The sequence below is a fragment of the Sphaeramia orbicularis genome, chromosome 2 (genome assembly GCF_902148855.1).
Source record: "Sphaeramia orbicularis chromosome 2, fSphaOr1.1, whole genome shotgun sequence".
Classification (NCBI taxonomy): Eukaryota; Metazoa; Chordata; class Actinopteri; order Kurtiformes; family Apogonidae; genus Sphaeramia; species Sphaeramia orbicularis.
In genome coordinates, this window is record NC_043958.1 from 1,934,969 (window position 1) to 1,951,012 (window position 16,044).

The 16,044-nt window shown below is 38.6% G+C and overlaps 2 protein-coding genes across 2 annotated transcripts in view; both read left to right on the forward strand.

The window, feature by feature from the left end:
- Positions 1 to 16,044, forward strand: part of LOC115432728 (zinc finger protein 420-like) — a 597,943-nt gene that overhangs the window by 414,379 nt on the left and 167,520 nt on the right. The gene's annotated exons all lie outside the window — the stretch shown is intronic.
- The window catches only part of LOC115436300 (arf-GAP with GTPase, ANK repeat and PH domain-containing protein 1-like), a 57,414-nt gene continuing 46,112 nt past the window's right edge, over positions 4,743 to 16,044 (forward strand). The window contains exons 1-4 of the mRNA XM_030159140.1: positions 4,743 to 5,038; positions 6,123 to 6,291; positions 10,228 to 10,390; positions 13,412 to 13,573. Of these exons, the coding sequence (XP_030015000.1) occupies positions 4,743 to 5,038; positions 6,123 to 6,291; positions 10,228 to 10,390; positions 13,412 to 13,573 (790 nt within the window). The remainder of the gene's footprint in view (positions 5,039 to 6,122; positions 6,292 to 10,227; positions 10,391 to 13,411; positions 13,574 to 16,044) is intronic.

The window sequence follows — 16,044 nt, forward strand, 5'->3', positions numbered from 1 at the left end:
GGTTTTTTTTAACCTTTGCCTATTTTGTTCATAATAAAGATTAATTGTATTTTATCATATAAATGAAAGAAAAAGCAGAAAACAACGTAAAAGATGCAACAAGATACAAATGATATAACGACGAATAAAAGACCAGATAAAAACGATGTAAAAGATAAAAACATAGAATTTGAAAAGGACATAAAATGAAAAAAAGTAAGACATCGAAAACTGTTGAAGATGGTGAAAATGACGTAAAAGTTAGAACGAAACAAAAATGTAGCAAAACATAAAAAAGACAAACAATGTAACAAGATGTAAAAATGTGTGATGAAAACTATTTGAAATTGCAACAAGATCAAAATGTTTTCAACGACGAGATGCAACAAAATGACAAATATTAAAGCATCAGTGACAGGAAAGCTATAAAATAAGACAAATACAATAAAAAAAGCCTAAAACACGAAGACGAAACAAGATTAAAAAAAACTTGCAGGATGCAACAAAATAAAAATGACGCGAAAGACACACCGAAGAAAACGATGTAAAAATGTAACAAGAAGAAAAACATTAGACAAAACAAAACTTCCTCTTCTTCCTCATTTTCCACCTTTTTGCTTCAGTTCTTTGTTTTTTCACGACCAAATTTGCGTAAAAGAAGAAGAACGAATCTAAGCAGACACGAGGCAGATCGGTTCTGATAAACATAATGAAGACGGCGTTGGTCGGTCGTATTCTGACAGTTCGGGTTTAATCAGTGGGTTGCCGTTGAATAACTGTAGATAAACACACTCGCCGTCGTGTTTAGTGTGTAATTAATTGGTGGAGTTGGGTGGTTGTGGGTTTGATTCCCTGAGCTCTGCCTCAGACGCCACACGTCCATCAGCGATTAGAGCAGCTGATGCAGTAAATTAGTGTTAAAACTCATCACTTAACACATCAACACACACACACACACACACACACAGACTCACAAAAACCCTCCAGCTCCAAAAAGCCAGGTTTTGTCTCCTCGCGCTGCGTCTGCAGCTCGGGCGTCAATTAGCCTGTTTGCGGAGGCTAATCGAATGAAACTCAATCAGCGCCGCTAATTGGCCGACTATGTGCAAAGAAATCACATTAATGTCTCTAATTAAGTGGAAGGCATAAGATGCCAGAAAAACACTCCTGTGAAGAGGCGGACGACGCACAAAAACAGGCGAAGGGAACGCCTCTCGATGGCGGCAGCGGCGGTGGCGTCTGGAAACACGGTTCACATCGGAACGAGGAGGAAAATACGGATAAAGAAACACAGAAGGAAAATCAAATGAAATAAAGCCAGTATCAGTCTGATTTAAATGAAATGACTGAACACAAACAGGAAAACAGCTCAGAGAAAGAGTAAAATGTGATATATGTTAGTGAAAGTAGTGACGTATTTATAAAAAACAACAAAATATGACAAAATACCAAAACATATTCAGGGATATTTATTAAAAGAGTTTAATAATGATTGAACACAGAATAAAATAAATCATAAAAAAGTAAAGTATGATGAATGTTAGTGAAAGTGAAAGTAAAGGAGCGTCATATCTATAAAAACACAACAAATATGACAAACACAAAAATACCGAAACATATTCAGGGATATTTATTTCAATAGTTTAATCGTGATTAAACACAGAGTAAAATAAATCATAAAAAAGGTAAAATATTATATGTTGTGAAAAGTGAACGCAAAAGTGAGTAAAGTAGCGTCATATTAATAATAAATGCAAAGAAATATGACAAAACACAGAAATATCAGAACATGTCCTGCACTAATAATAGAAAAATAAAAATATCAAGACATTTTTGATAATATGTGAGAAAATGAACATATTTAATATGTTTTCCAGTAAATATAAACTATATTAATAAATAATTATGTTACCATGTATGCTTGTCTACAATAACAGAAATTAGAAATGAGTAATAGTTATGTGTTGGTTTTATATATATTTTTTAGAGAATTTAATTATGAGACTTAGGAATAGTCAATATGATAAATTTTTAAAAATGAAAGTGAAAGTAAGTAAAGTAACATCGTTTTCATAATACAATAAAATGACAAAACACAAAAATACCAAAACATATCCAGCACAAATAACAATAAAAAACACAAATATTAGACATTTTTGATCATATATTAGAAAATAAACATGTTTCGTACATTTCTATTACATCTAAACTATATGAATTAATTATGAAACTACAGTTGCTTGTCTACAATAATAACAGAAAGTACATCTAATAGTATTGATTATACTGATTTAAAGAATTAAGATTTTTCTACTAAATTACACTTGAAGGTGAATAAACGTTTTTTATTACTGATTAAACACTAACAAACAATTAAGAAAAATTATCTTTTATTTATTTGGAAAAATTCTATAACGATAAGAAATTAAATGATAAATAGAATGGAACGGAACAAAATAGTACTGTATTTATTTTTAACTGTAATAATAAAGTTAATTGTTATAATGACACTTTTGTCGACTTGAACATTCACTTTCTGGATTAAAGCCCAAATAATCCACCTTTCACAGATGTTACAAATAAAAGTGACGACGTAGAAAACATCTTTTATTCATTGAAATGTGAGAAAATAATTGAAAACGAGACACAGTTAATTATATTAAGCTTTAATAAGGTTAATAAAAAGGTAACAGACACATTTTCTAATAAAATATACTTAAATATTAATGATTACAACTATGTATTCATGTTGTACAGTGACAGTAGGTGATATTAGATGGATTTAATGATATATGAGTGAACCGTCGTCATTAGTTGAAGAATGACTTTATTTATCGGGATGATGATGATGATGATGATGATGAAGTGATCGATGCTGAAAATAGAACTAAAACAGTGAGTCAATATTTACACATATTTAATAAATGAATAACCAGTGGTTTGTGTGTGAATCCGATAAAATGAGGATTAAATATTCACAGTGTGTTTTGGTGACTCTTCTTCTTCTTCTCTTTATCTGCCGTCATCGATCCGACCGCCGTCAGCAGAATCCGCCGCTGCGTCGCTGTTGCATTTTTCACCCCGCCGCCGCCACTGCCGTTTATGCGTCCATTTGTACGGGGCGGACACTTCCATCCCGCGCCGGTCGATGCGAACATCCGTCCTGGACTCGGCGGCGGCGGTCGGCACGGCGATGAAAGCTCCTCGATGCAAATGGAGACTCAATTACCTCGGTCAATCTGTCGGAGGTGTGTGGTTACCCAGCAGGCCTCTGGCTCCAGGGCTCTCCGGTGGCTTGTTAAGACGCCGTCGAGAGCACTTGGCTTTGAATTGGCCTTTTGTCAGAGGAGCTGCCAGAGGGAGGCGGGAGGCGCTCGCCATGCGCGTCGACCAATTAGACTTTCAGAACTGGAAGTGAGCGCGTTTCATCAAGTCCTTTACGGTTTGTGGAGGATTTAGGCAGCGTCGGGGGGTTCGAGGAGCGTGGAAAAAATAAAATACCTGCGAAATTAATGACACAATCCGTTAGGTGACTGGAAGGGTTTCAGCTTGGAGCCTCTTTTACGCCGTTTCATCTATTTGCGACTTTTACATCAATTTAATCCTTTTCCGATTTTTATATGTTCATCTTCTTGCATCTTTACGTCATTTTCATCTATTTCTGACTTATATTGTTCTTATCTATTTGCATCTCTTATGCCAATTTTGTCTCTTTGCGACTTATGTTTTCATCTTGTGTCTTAAGTCACTTTCATCTTTTTGCGACTTTTACATCAATTTAAATCATTTTCCCGACTTTTATATGTTCATCCTCCTGCGTCTTTATGTCATTTTATCTAGTTCCAACTTGCATTGTTTTTATCTTTTTGGCGTCTTTTATACCAATTTTTTTCGTTTGGCGACATGTTTTCATCTTGTTGCATATTTTATATCGTTTTCATATTTTTGTGACTTATATTTCATCTTATGTCTTTTAAGTCATTTCATCCATTTGCGACTTTTACATCAATTTTAATCATTTTCCGACTTATATGTGTTCATCTTCCTGCGTCTTTTACGTCAGTTTCATCTATTTCCGACTTACATTGTTTTTATCTTTTTACATCTCTTATGCCAAGTTTTGTCTTTTTGCGACTTAAGTTTTCATCTTGTAGCGCCTTTTACGTCATTTCATGTATTGCGACTTATATTGTCTTCCTGTTGTATCTTTTAAGTAATTATTTTAGTATTTTTGCAACTTTTGCACCATTTTTGTCTTTTTGGAACTTTACATAGTTTTCATCTTTTTGCGACATTATTTTCATGTCGTTAGATTTTACCTCCATGTTGTTTTTCATTTATGATATTAAGGGCGACAGTTTCAGCGACATTGTACACTGAAAATGTTTTTTCGTTGTTTGTTAGTGTTTGTGTTATTTGTTCATGTATCTTATATCCCTGTTTTTTCCCACTTGTCGCGTTTCAATCAAACCACTGGTTCCGTCACTGTGCTCATTTTTCTCCGATATCTAAATGTAAGTGAACCACATGGTCCCGTTAGTCTGTGACGCTGCAATGTTTCATGGATCCGCTGAATATGTGGAGTAAATATTCTGCAGACGTCCTATGATGTCATTAATCCTTGACATTTTTGCGACATCACACTAATATCGAATTGGTTTTTAACAGAAATATGTCCATAACCTTGTTATTTCCTGCTCGTCCTCTGGGTTTCATCCTGGTCCCAGTGGGGTCCAGAGCTTTGTTTCTCCTCATCCTCCTTCATGTTGAAGAGGAGGCTGGCCTCCCACAATGCCCTGCTGCTCCGGGGTCAGCGGCAGCACTCCACCCCGCCCCCGAGGGGAGGGGGGGGCGGCTTTAACAAGCGCCTCTTGTGCGTCATTAACTCCGTTCCTTCGTCTGATCCGGCGTCGGGACTGACTCTGGCAGATACCGAGGCATCCCGCCGATCGCACCGGTGGTGGGTCGCCATTCGGGCCATGATGGCGAAGGGGGCGGAGCAATCAGAGGCCGAGTGTGGGACACTTCAGCACCGCTTTGAGGGATTAGCCCTGGCTTTGTTTCCTTTTAAGCATTTGGAGGTTTAGAGCGAATTATCCAGAAAGGACACTCGTACTGAAGAAGGTTCAATCTGTTCTTCAGAAAATGACAGTTACATTTAACACACCAAGTGTTTAATAAGCATACATCACAAATTCATTAAAAAATATTTAAAAGATCATCATTGTCTGTTGAAAACGGTGGATTTTTGCAAGTTAATGATCACTATATTCTTTATTTTTTCAGCATCTGAAGCTGAAGAAGCATTAAATAAAACACTGAGCTGAGAGCTTTTGGATTTCACTGGAAAATTGTACTTTTTCTGTAGTAACTGTCAAAAAATGTTTGTAAGAATCAACAAACAAAAAGAACTGAACTGAGCAAAAACATTAATAATTGGTTTAGTCTGTCCATCTTTAAAAAAAAAAAAAAAAAAAAAAAAAGATAAATATGTTTAAGTTACATTTAAGGCATTAATGTTCAAGAAACAGAATTTTGTATCTTGTCGTTCCAAAGATTATTTTCTGGTTTCTCACCTCTTATCTATTAAAAAGTATATAAAACGTAATCGTCTCTCAAAAACTGTGGATTTTCTTCATGAATTCTTTATTTATCAACATCTGAAGCTGAAGAAGCATTAACTAAAACCGTTCAGAGGATTCAACTTTTAAATCTTTGTAAGAATCAATAAACAAAAACTGAACTATAATTTTAGACATTTTCTCGTTTCCATCTATTTTTTAAATTGACACACACACATTTAAGGCATTAAATGTTCAATTAACATTATTACAAAAATCATCACTTTAGACCTTAATCCATTTTTTTTAAAAAAAGAAATTGGTCTAATTTAATAGATAAAAAGTTTATGAAATGGAGGCAAACTGTAAAAATACAAGCAGACTACAATTCCCATAGTGCACTTCACCTCCCGTGCTTGTATGTCTTTGATAATGTGTCTTGAAAAACCTGTAAAATTACCTGCAGCTTATAAATGTCATCATGTTTTGATGCTTTCAAAATCAGATCACATGACTCCTACCGTTCCTCAGCAGAACCTCAGAGGAACAAATAAAGTCCTAAAGTCTTCCATGTTCTTTCAGGACTACATGCAGAACGTCCACGGAAGAGATCGACCTCCTGCGGACCACGGTGAAGGTTCCGGGTAAACGGCCGCCTCGCGCCGTGTCAACATGCGCCGCCGTTCCCAGCCCCAAGACCAACGGCCTGACCAAGGACATGAGCAGCCTGCAGCTCGAGACCCCACACCAGGTGAGACCACATGGGTTTAGAGTCCAACCAGAACCACGACCTGAACCACTGACAGGTAAACACTAGGACCAGAACCACAGACAGGTAAACACTAGGACCAGAACCACAGACAGTAAACACTAGGACCAGAACCACAGACAGGTAAACACTAGGACCTGAACCACTGACAGGTAACACTAGGCCAGACCACAGACAGGTAAACACTAGGACCGAGACCACAGACAGGTAAACACTAGGACCTGAAACCACTGACAGGTAAACACTAGGACCAAACCCACAGACAGGTAAACACTAGGACCAGAACCACAGATAGGTGGACACCAGGACCTGAACCACTAAGGGGTGAACATCAGGACCTGAACCACCAAATGGTGGACACCAGGACCTGGGAGGTTTAATGATCGCTGGGGGGTTAGTCACTGGGGGTTTAGTTTGTCCAGTTGGATTCATCTGCAGCTTCTCCAGAACTGATGTCAACACGGGTTTAATGTGTTATTAATGTAGTCAATTTAGTACTAGTGTTAAGTATCAGTAGTAGTAGTAGTATGGTATCAGTAGTAGTGTCAGTATAAGTATTAGTACCAGTAGTATTAATAGTAGCAGTATCAGTATTGTAGTAGTATCATATTCTTAGTATTAGTATCAGTATAGCAGTAGTATCAGTATTAGTAGTATTAGTATCAGTGTTAGTAGTATTAGTATCAGTAGTAATCAGTATCAGCAGTAGCAGTAGTATCAGTATTAGTATCAGTATATCAGTATCAGCAGTAGTAGTTAGTATCAGTATTAGTAGTAGTAGTATCAGTATTAGAAGTATTAGTATCAGTATTATACCAGTAGTATCAGTAGTAGTAGTATCAGTATTAGAAGTATTAGTATCAGTAGTATCAGTATTAGTATTAGTAGTAGTAGTATCAGTATTAGAAGTATTAGTATCAGTATTAGTATCAGTAGTATCAGTATTAGTATCAGTAGTAGTAGTATCAGTATTAGATGTATTAGTATCAGTAGTATCAGTATCAGTATTAGTAGTAGTAGTATCATAGTATCAGTAGTAGTAGTAGTATCGGTAGTATCAGTAGTAGTAGTATCAGTATTAGTAGTAGTAGTATCAGTAGTAGTAGTATCAGTAGTATCAGTATCAGTATTAGTAGTAGTAGTATCAGTAGTATCAGTATTAGTATCAGTAGTATTAGTATCAGTAGTAGTGGTATCAGTAGTATCAGTAGTAGTGGTATCAGTAGTATTAGTATCAGTAGTATCAGTATCAGTAGTAGTAGTATCAGTAGTATTAGTATCAGTAGTATCAGTATTAGTAGTAGTAGTATCAGTAGTATTAGTATCAGTAGTATCAGTATCAGTAGTAGTAGTATCAGTAGTATCAGTATTAGTAGTAGTAGTATCAGTAGTATTAGTATCAGTAGTATCAGTATTAGTAGTAGTATCAGTAGTATTAGTATCAGTAGTATCAGTATTAGTAGTAGTAGTATCAGTAGTATTAGTATCAGTAATATCAGTATCAGTAGTATTAGTATCAGTAGTATCAGTATCAGTAGTAGTAGTATCAGTAGTATTAGTATCAGTAGTATCAGTAGTATTAGTATCAGTAGTATCAGTAGTATCAGTATCAGTAGTAGTAGTATCAGTAGTATCAGTATCAGTAGTATCAGTATCAGTAGTAGTAGTATCAGTAGTATCAGTATCAGTAGTATCAGTAGTATCAGTAGTAGTAGTATCAGTAGTAGTAGTATCAGTAGTATCAGTATCAGTAGTATCAGTATTAGTAGTAGTAGTATCAGTAGTATCAGTACAGTAGTAGTAGTATCAGTAGTAGTATCAGTAGTATCAGTATCAGTAGTATCAGTAGTATCAGTAGTATCAGTATCAGTAGTATCAGTAGTATCAGTAGTATCAGTATCAGTAGTATCAGTAGTATCAGTAGTAGCAGTATCAGTAGTATCAGTATCAGTAGTATCAGTAGTATCAGTAGTATCAGTATCAGTAGTAGTAGTATCAGTAGTATCAGTAGTATCAGTAGTATCAGTATCAGTAGTATCTGTAGTATCAGTATCAGTAGTATCAGTAGTATCAGTAGTATCAGTATCAGTAGTATCAGTATCAGTACTGGTCCTGCTAGACTCATCTGTGTTGTGCTCTGTGTGTTTTTCCACTGGACCATCCACATAGAAATAACAACGTAACGTGTTAATTCCTTCTTGAACAAACCAGTCCGATGGCCTGTTTTCCTTCTTCTGCCTCCAACACAAACAGGTTTTGTCGTGTGTAAATGATTCCAGATGAATATTTAAAGCAGAGTTTGGGTTTTTACGAAGCGGCGTCGGAGCAGAAAACAGGCCCCGAGGCCTCGAACGCTTCACGTCACCTGAAGGAAGATGTCGTAAAACAAAAGGTGGAGGATCAGGAGGCTCCAGCTAATAGCATGAATATTCAGCGAGCCGTACTGCAGTGTAACTAATTAATGTCATGAATATTAAGTAATCAGAGTCCTGGCTCCGCTCAGCCAGCGCCGAGAAATGAGCTGTAATGAGAGAATGAGGCGGCGGCGGCGAGGGGAGGGGCCCTGCCTCTCCACAAGTCAAGGGTTTGATTTACACCACCTTTATTACTGGCTCCAGTCCCACACTGCAAAAAAATATCACACATTTTTAGCATTTAGAGCCAGAGGTTTTACCAACAGAAGACTCTTCTTAAAGTGGAGCTCATGGTAATGTTTATGAGGTAAAATAACCTATGTATTCACCAAAACCGTCTAGACACTTCTGAAACCTCCAGCTAGATCACCAAAATCCCCGAAAACCCTTCAATCTTCACTCAATAGCCACTAAATCTCGCCTGAATAATCCACAATACTACTGAATCCTCAACCTAGGTTCACCAAACTGTCTCAGAATCCAGAAAACCCTTAAATCTTCAATCAGGAGCACTAAAACCAGACTGAAGAAGTCCAGAAAACTCCTGATTCCTGAACCTAGATCCACCAAAACAAGTCTCCAAATCCAAATACTCCTGAATCTTCAACCTGGAATCATTAAAACAGCATGACAAATCCCAAGTGCTAATAAATCTTTAATTAGATGATCCAGAATCAGTCTCCATATTTTGAACACTACTAAATCCTCGACCTAGATTCTCCAAACCGGTCTAGAAATTAGAACATGGCTGAATCCTACATCTAGATCTACTAAAACAAGTCTGAAGATCCAGAATTGTTGCAAAAATCTAATTAGAATCTCCCCAAATAAGTCCATACATCCCTAAAACCCCTGAATTTTTAAATCTAGATCCACTGAAAACCAGGCTGATACTCCACAGTACTCATGAAATCAGGATCTAGATCCACCACAACCATTAATATACGAAATATCTAAACAAATCTGTGTTGAGTTCATCAAACCAACTGCTTTTGAGCAACGTCGTATTTCTGTCAGATTCTAAATCTCTTTTTTAGGAATGATGGTAAAAAATTTATATAATTAATCAGTATGTTGCAGTTACTATGATATAATAATAATAATATAATAATAGTATGATTTATTGGTGTTGTAGTAATAACTCTAATGTTATTGTTGGTGTAATATATATATATGAATGATGTACCTAAATATGATCATGTAAGAGTATAGCTGGAGTAATATATGGTATGTATTTGTATTTATATATGTATATGTCTATAGGTTATATTAGGAAATGTTTGTATAGATGTTGTTCTAAAGTCTGTAACAAAAGTAAACAAACACATGGTATTAAGATGAAACAAAGATCAACAAAAACAACAACAAAAAAATTGAATATGAAACAAACCAAACCATCTCTTTGGGGTTGGAACTGATAAAGTCTGGGAGCCGCAGATGTTTTAGGATTACTCTCCGATTAGACCTCCCGAAGCCTGACCTTTGACCGCGTGGTCGCCCTCAGGTCGGTCAGCAGCAGCTCGTCACGTCTCAGATGGCGAGCGGCGTCAGCCTCGTGTCCTTCAAGCAGTCGTGGTCTGGAGGGGATGCACCAGCGCTCGTACTCCGTCTCCAGCGCCGACCAGTGGACCGACGCCACCGTCATCGCCACTCCGGAGTCAGCACAGGTAAAAGACCGCAATGCACCCACAACATACGAAAAACAACCCGTAGACGTACAAACAACTGCATGAAACAGGAAGGTGTCATCTGCATACAATCATACTCTAATTATTGAACCACTTCTGCCAACATTATCACTGTTTGTATTGGATTTCTACAGAACATTCAAGGTTTTCATGGGTTATAGCCAAAGCTTTTTCAGCTTCCACTAGCTGCTGACATGACAAGACATAGTTGTAGGCTGTAAATCACTTTATAACAGTCACATTGGCTCAGTTCCACATCGGTGTTTTGAAAATCTGTGTTGAACGGCATTAAAAGCAACACATTTTCATTGATAGTATACATTTCTTTTCACTGTGTCAAGCTAACTCTACTTGTATTTGAATGAGGTTTCGATACATTTATGTTAGTATTTTGGCTCAGTTGTAACATCAGCTCCTCTCGTGCAGCTGCATCACAGGGACCATGACAGGGTGAGCAGGCCCCACAGCGGAGCTCCACACAGGGGCCCTCTGATCCACCTGTCAGTCCTTTAAGTCAATATGGACTCGTGTTCCTGCTGTTACTGTCCAGTAATCTACTCATGGTCGGGCTGAAGTCGTCTGTCAGACTGACAGCTGTCAGAGTCCTGTGTTGCCGTGACGATCAGCCTGAGTGACAGCTGTGTCGTCAGTGTTCAGGCTGGCGGCGGCACTCCTCCAGTAACGTTTAGAGCTGTGAAATGCTTTGTGTGGACTCCCAGGGGCCATGAACAGCTCATATGAGTCAGTTACAGTTTGACTTGAGCACTTGATGCCAGAAGACTTTTGTATGTTTGTCCGATTTTCTCTAATCAGAGATTGAGCCAATAGTAAGTTCTGAGCAAAGAATAAATGGGTTTAAAGACAATGATGAAGGTCAGCAGTAGTTATCAAACATAATCTGGACTTTTTTGCATCGTTTTCATCTTGTTGCATCTTTTAAAACTATAAATAACGATCTGTATCCTTCAACCTCCACTCTGGACCTAAAACCAGCCTGACAGATTAACGATTTGACATTAATGATGCTAATTATCGATATGTGATTAAGCTGAGCTTGTTGCGATCGTATCCTCCGTCTCCAGTGGAGGGAAAAGCCCGTCGGAGATGAGGATGCTGAAGGAGGCCGTCTGGAGGCTGAGGTCTGGGCGGGGGTTGACGTGGATGGAGCGCGTCTTGCAGATGGGGGGGGGCCGTTAATCCACGGCGGTTAATTGCGCGCTCGGGGATGGCATCTTGTCAGCAGAGATAAGTTGTCACATTTTCCACTTGAGCTGAGACTAAACGATTGTAAAATAAGTTATGGCCGTCCTTGGGGCGTCTGCGGTTTGGGGACGGTGGAAAACTTGTGTATATATACAGTGTGTGTGTGTTTGTGTCTCAGCTCAGACACACACTGAGCCCATGTCAGCGCCGCCATCCGCCGCCGCCGCCGCCTGATATTGATGGAAGCTGAATGTTATTTTATTCTGCCGCTAGTCACAGCTGTCAGCGGCAGCATAGAGAGCGAGGCTGAGAGAGAGAGAGACTCACGGGCTGCTGCTGATAGGCTCGCTCGCCCCAGGTCCAGACCTCGTCCTCAGACCTGATCAGGTCAGATCAGAGTCGAGACAATCGATGGACGTCCAACTGTTCCTTTATTTTGATGCACACGTCGACATTAACAGAGCTGTACAACGTCCTATTGTAAAAGGGTATGTCTAAGTGTTTGGACTTGAACAGATCCACGCTGCAGGTGGATCCTGGGTAATTCACTGTGGGAATAATATCCAACTCCTTATATGGACATCCTGGGGGGGTGTTTATAGGTCACATCTTTAGGTTTTGTAAAATGCAAGATATGATAGTTTTAAAAACCCTCTAAGGCCTGTTTTTACCACAGTTTCACCATGTTTTAGTTGTTTTTTCGCTGCAGAAAAGTGCTTCACATCTCATCTTTCTGTTCCATTGACGTCCCATGTGATTGACAGCTGGAGTTGGAGCCAATCACAGATCTATACACACATATCTTCACCTCTTATTGTGTTATTCAGATCAGTCCTTTGTCCATCAACTTGTGCAACATCATGGGTCGAATCCCTTGTCTGTCAACTTTTACCAACCAATCGGCACCCTGGAATCACTAAAGCCCGCCTTATTCCAGTTTAATGTGTAGAGACAGGACAGAAATAGACCTGTCCAACATGAGACGTCCCCTTCTGTGGGACAGACAACAACTGTTTTACAGCATCAAGAAAAAAACTAAACAACAGACAGGATGGAAATATTATGGGCTCAGTAAATATTTGGTTTCCTTTGTCATTTACACATCTAATGATTTTTGATCATTGGTGAAAATAGAATGACAGACTGTTTATGCTCATGACATTTTCTACACTTATCCATTATTTTATTCATATTTTCCACTACTTTTGAGAAGCTGAGACTTGGTAAAACTATATTAGAAATGAAGAAACATGAAGAAAACAATCAAGAAAAAACAGTCAAATAAAATATTCAATACAATGAGCAGATTAATCAAAAAATGGACAAAATTATCCTGAAAATAAACAAAAAAAGACAATTAGACATGTTATTTCCATGTACCCATTATTTTATTCATATATTCCACTGCTTTTGTGCACCTCAGACTTTTTTAAACCTATTTCAACGCCAAAACACTTCATCCACGAGTGAAGGTGTGTTTTCACAACAGATTTGAACATTTTCAATAATCGGACTTTCAGCATTTGGGCTGAATTCTCTCTTTGAACAGTGGACGAGGACAGAAATAGGCCTCGGTTCCATAAAGCTGAGACTGAACTGAACATTTACATATAAAACACTTGGATTTGTGTTTTTTTAAGAACTTTAAAAAGCTAAATTGAAGCCCGTCTGTATAAATCGATAAACTAGCCTTGGAGGACTGAGGGTTCAGAAGTCGTAGAACAAACCTCCACATGTGCGATCATCTAACACTGAATCAGGTTTGTCAGGTTGTCATGGTTCCCGGTCCTTGTCCAGATACAGGTCTTGGTGACTCCGTCTGCTCCAGTCCCAGTATCTCCAGCACCACCAGTCCAAAGATGGAGCCCCCGCCGTCGCCCCACGCCAACCGCAAAAAGCACCGGCGGAAGAAGAGCACCAGCAACTTCAAAGCCGACGGCCTCTCTGGTACTGCAGAAGGTAACGCCATCCCCCCTCCCCCTCGCCTCAGTTTCCCCACCCGGGTCCGCCCAAGTCCAGCAAGACCCCCGTCTGCAAACACCAGGACCTCCATGTAGAAACACCAGAACTTCCATCTAGAACCACCAAAACCTCAATATAGAAAGACCAGGACCTCAATATAGGTAGACCAGAACCCCCATGTAGAAACACTAGAACCTCAGTCTAGGAAGACCAGAACCTTAATATAGGAAGACCAGATCCTCAATCTAGAACCACCTGAAGCTCAGTATACAAAGACCAGAACCTCCATCTAGAACCACCCTAAGCTCAATATAGAAAGACCAGAACCTCAGTTTAGAAAGACCAGGACCTCAATATAGAAACACTAGAACCTCAATATAGAAAGACCAGAACCCCAAAATAAATGGACCAGAACCTCAACCTAGAACTACCAGAACCTAAATATAGAAACATTAGAACCTCCATGTAGACACTGCAGAACTAGAACCTCTATCTAGAACCACCAAAGACAGTTTGAAAATCCTGAATTCTCAGGAACATGAATCTAGATCCACCAGAACCTCGTTCACTAAAACCTAAATCTAGACCCAAAAAACCAGTGTCAAATCCAAGAGTTAGATGAGAGTAAAGTGTTGTTGATTCAGGACCAGGGTTGGGAAACGCAGCCATGTTTGGTCATGTGATGGTCATGTGATGGTCATGTTTGGTCATGTGATTGTGTCCAGAGCTCATCTTTGAGCGAAGGATTTCTTGTTCATCCCCTCATTCTGTCAGCCCTTCATCTCGTCATCCTGTCAGGTTTCTTCTTCCTCTTCTTCTCCTCTTTCTTCTTCTCCTTCTCCTCCATCATCCTCTTCTCCTTCTCCTCCCTCATCTTCTTCTTCTCCTCCTTTTTCTTCTCCTTCGTCGTCTTCTTCTTCTCCTCTTTCTTCTCCTCCTCCTTCTCCTCTTTCTTCTTCTCCTCTTTCTTCTCCTCCTTCTTCTCTGTTTGTGGATCTGTTTGTAATATAACCTTTATCCTTTTGGTCTGTTCTCTATCTGTTTCGATTTCAGACATAAAACCAAATCCTTGGACTACCTGAGTTTCTGCTGTGGTTTTAGTTTCTGTTTACACGTACAGTTTTATTCTTCTTCTGAGGAACCGCCTCCTGATTGGCCAGATTTTGTTCGACCCTCATGACTCTGCTTTATTACTTTGAGATGTCAATTATTATTATTATTATTATTATTATTTCAATGGGAATACTTTTCACGGGTCTGTTCTTTACATTTTTCTCTACCAAACAACTGGACTTTTAACTCCTCAGAGTCTTCGTCAGCTTTAGACTTAACGTAATTATTGAAAAAAAAAACGCTGTGAACCAAACGTTTCCTCCAAAACTTGACTCGTCGGGTGCTTCCTCGTTAGATTTAGAGTTAGATTTGTCTGTGGTCTGAACTCTGAGCCAACATTTAGAGTGGAACACAGTGAACAGATGTGCGAGCGGCGGCAGATGTGTAATGTTGGCCTTTCCATCACAGAGGCGTCAGTCACAGTGACGGATCGCCACGGTTTCCTTCTGGATCCATGTCGTCCTTAAACCATTTTTATATTCAATGATCCAATCAGAAACTCGACAGTAATCCACAGCTTCGTGTGTCATTACCGCTCAGCTTTTATATTTATTTATTCATTTTTGCAACATTAATGAAGACGCTCCGATGCCGACATTATTAGAAACTGTTATTACACACGCATTCACATCTGTAATAGACTTTATGGACAAAAGTATGTGGACACGTTGGATTCAGGTGTTTGTTTTCTAACAGGTCTGGGATACAAAACAGTAATGACTAATAATAATGACAGCATAACTCTTTAAGTGGGAGGGGAGGTGGGAGGAGACGGGAGGAGGAGTAGCTGGGGGTGGGGGGGTGTATAGGAGGTAGAAGCTCCAGAACACTTCTGTCCGTGGAGGGGGGGTATGTTTTTTATGCTTTTATGTTTTTATGTGATAGGTAGAAAACACATTTTGTCTTTAAATTCTACTTTTTTTAGTGTAATTTATTCTATCTATCTATCTGTCTATCTATCTATCATTTTATATTGCGATAAATATCACTGCATTGGTTAGTTTGGTTTATAGTATTATTTTTGCTTCCAAAATGCCCCAGAGATGGTTAATACTTAATTTCTCTCAACATTTTTTTATCCATGACTATGATTTTAACTGTTCTACCTGTAAATTTTATTAAATATATTAACTTTTTTATCTCAAATCATCATGAACAGGACATGATGTGTCCCAATATTTATGTCTGTATAGTTTATGAACATCAATATTTTGTTAAGTTTAATGGGAGATTTTTTTTCCTCAGTCAGATGTGACGAAAGTAGGTTAGAATTTTTTTTTTTTCAGTCAGAGCAAGAAAAATATTTTAGAATTAGACACTCTAGACCAGGGATTTCAAACTCATTTTGGCCACAT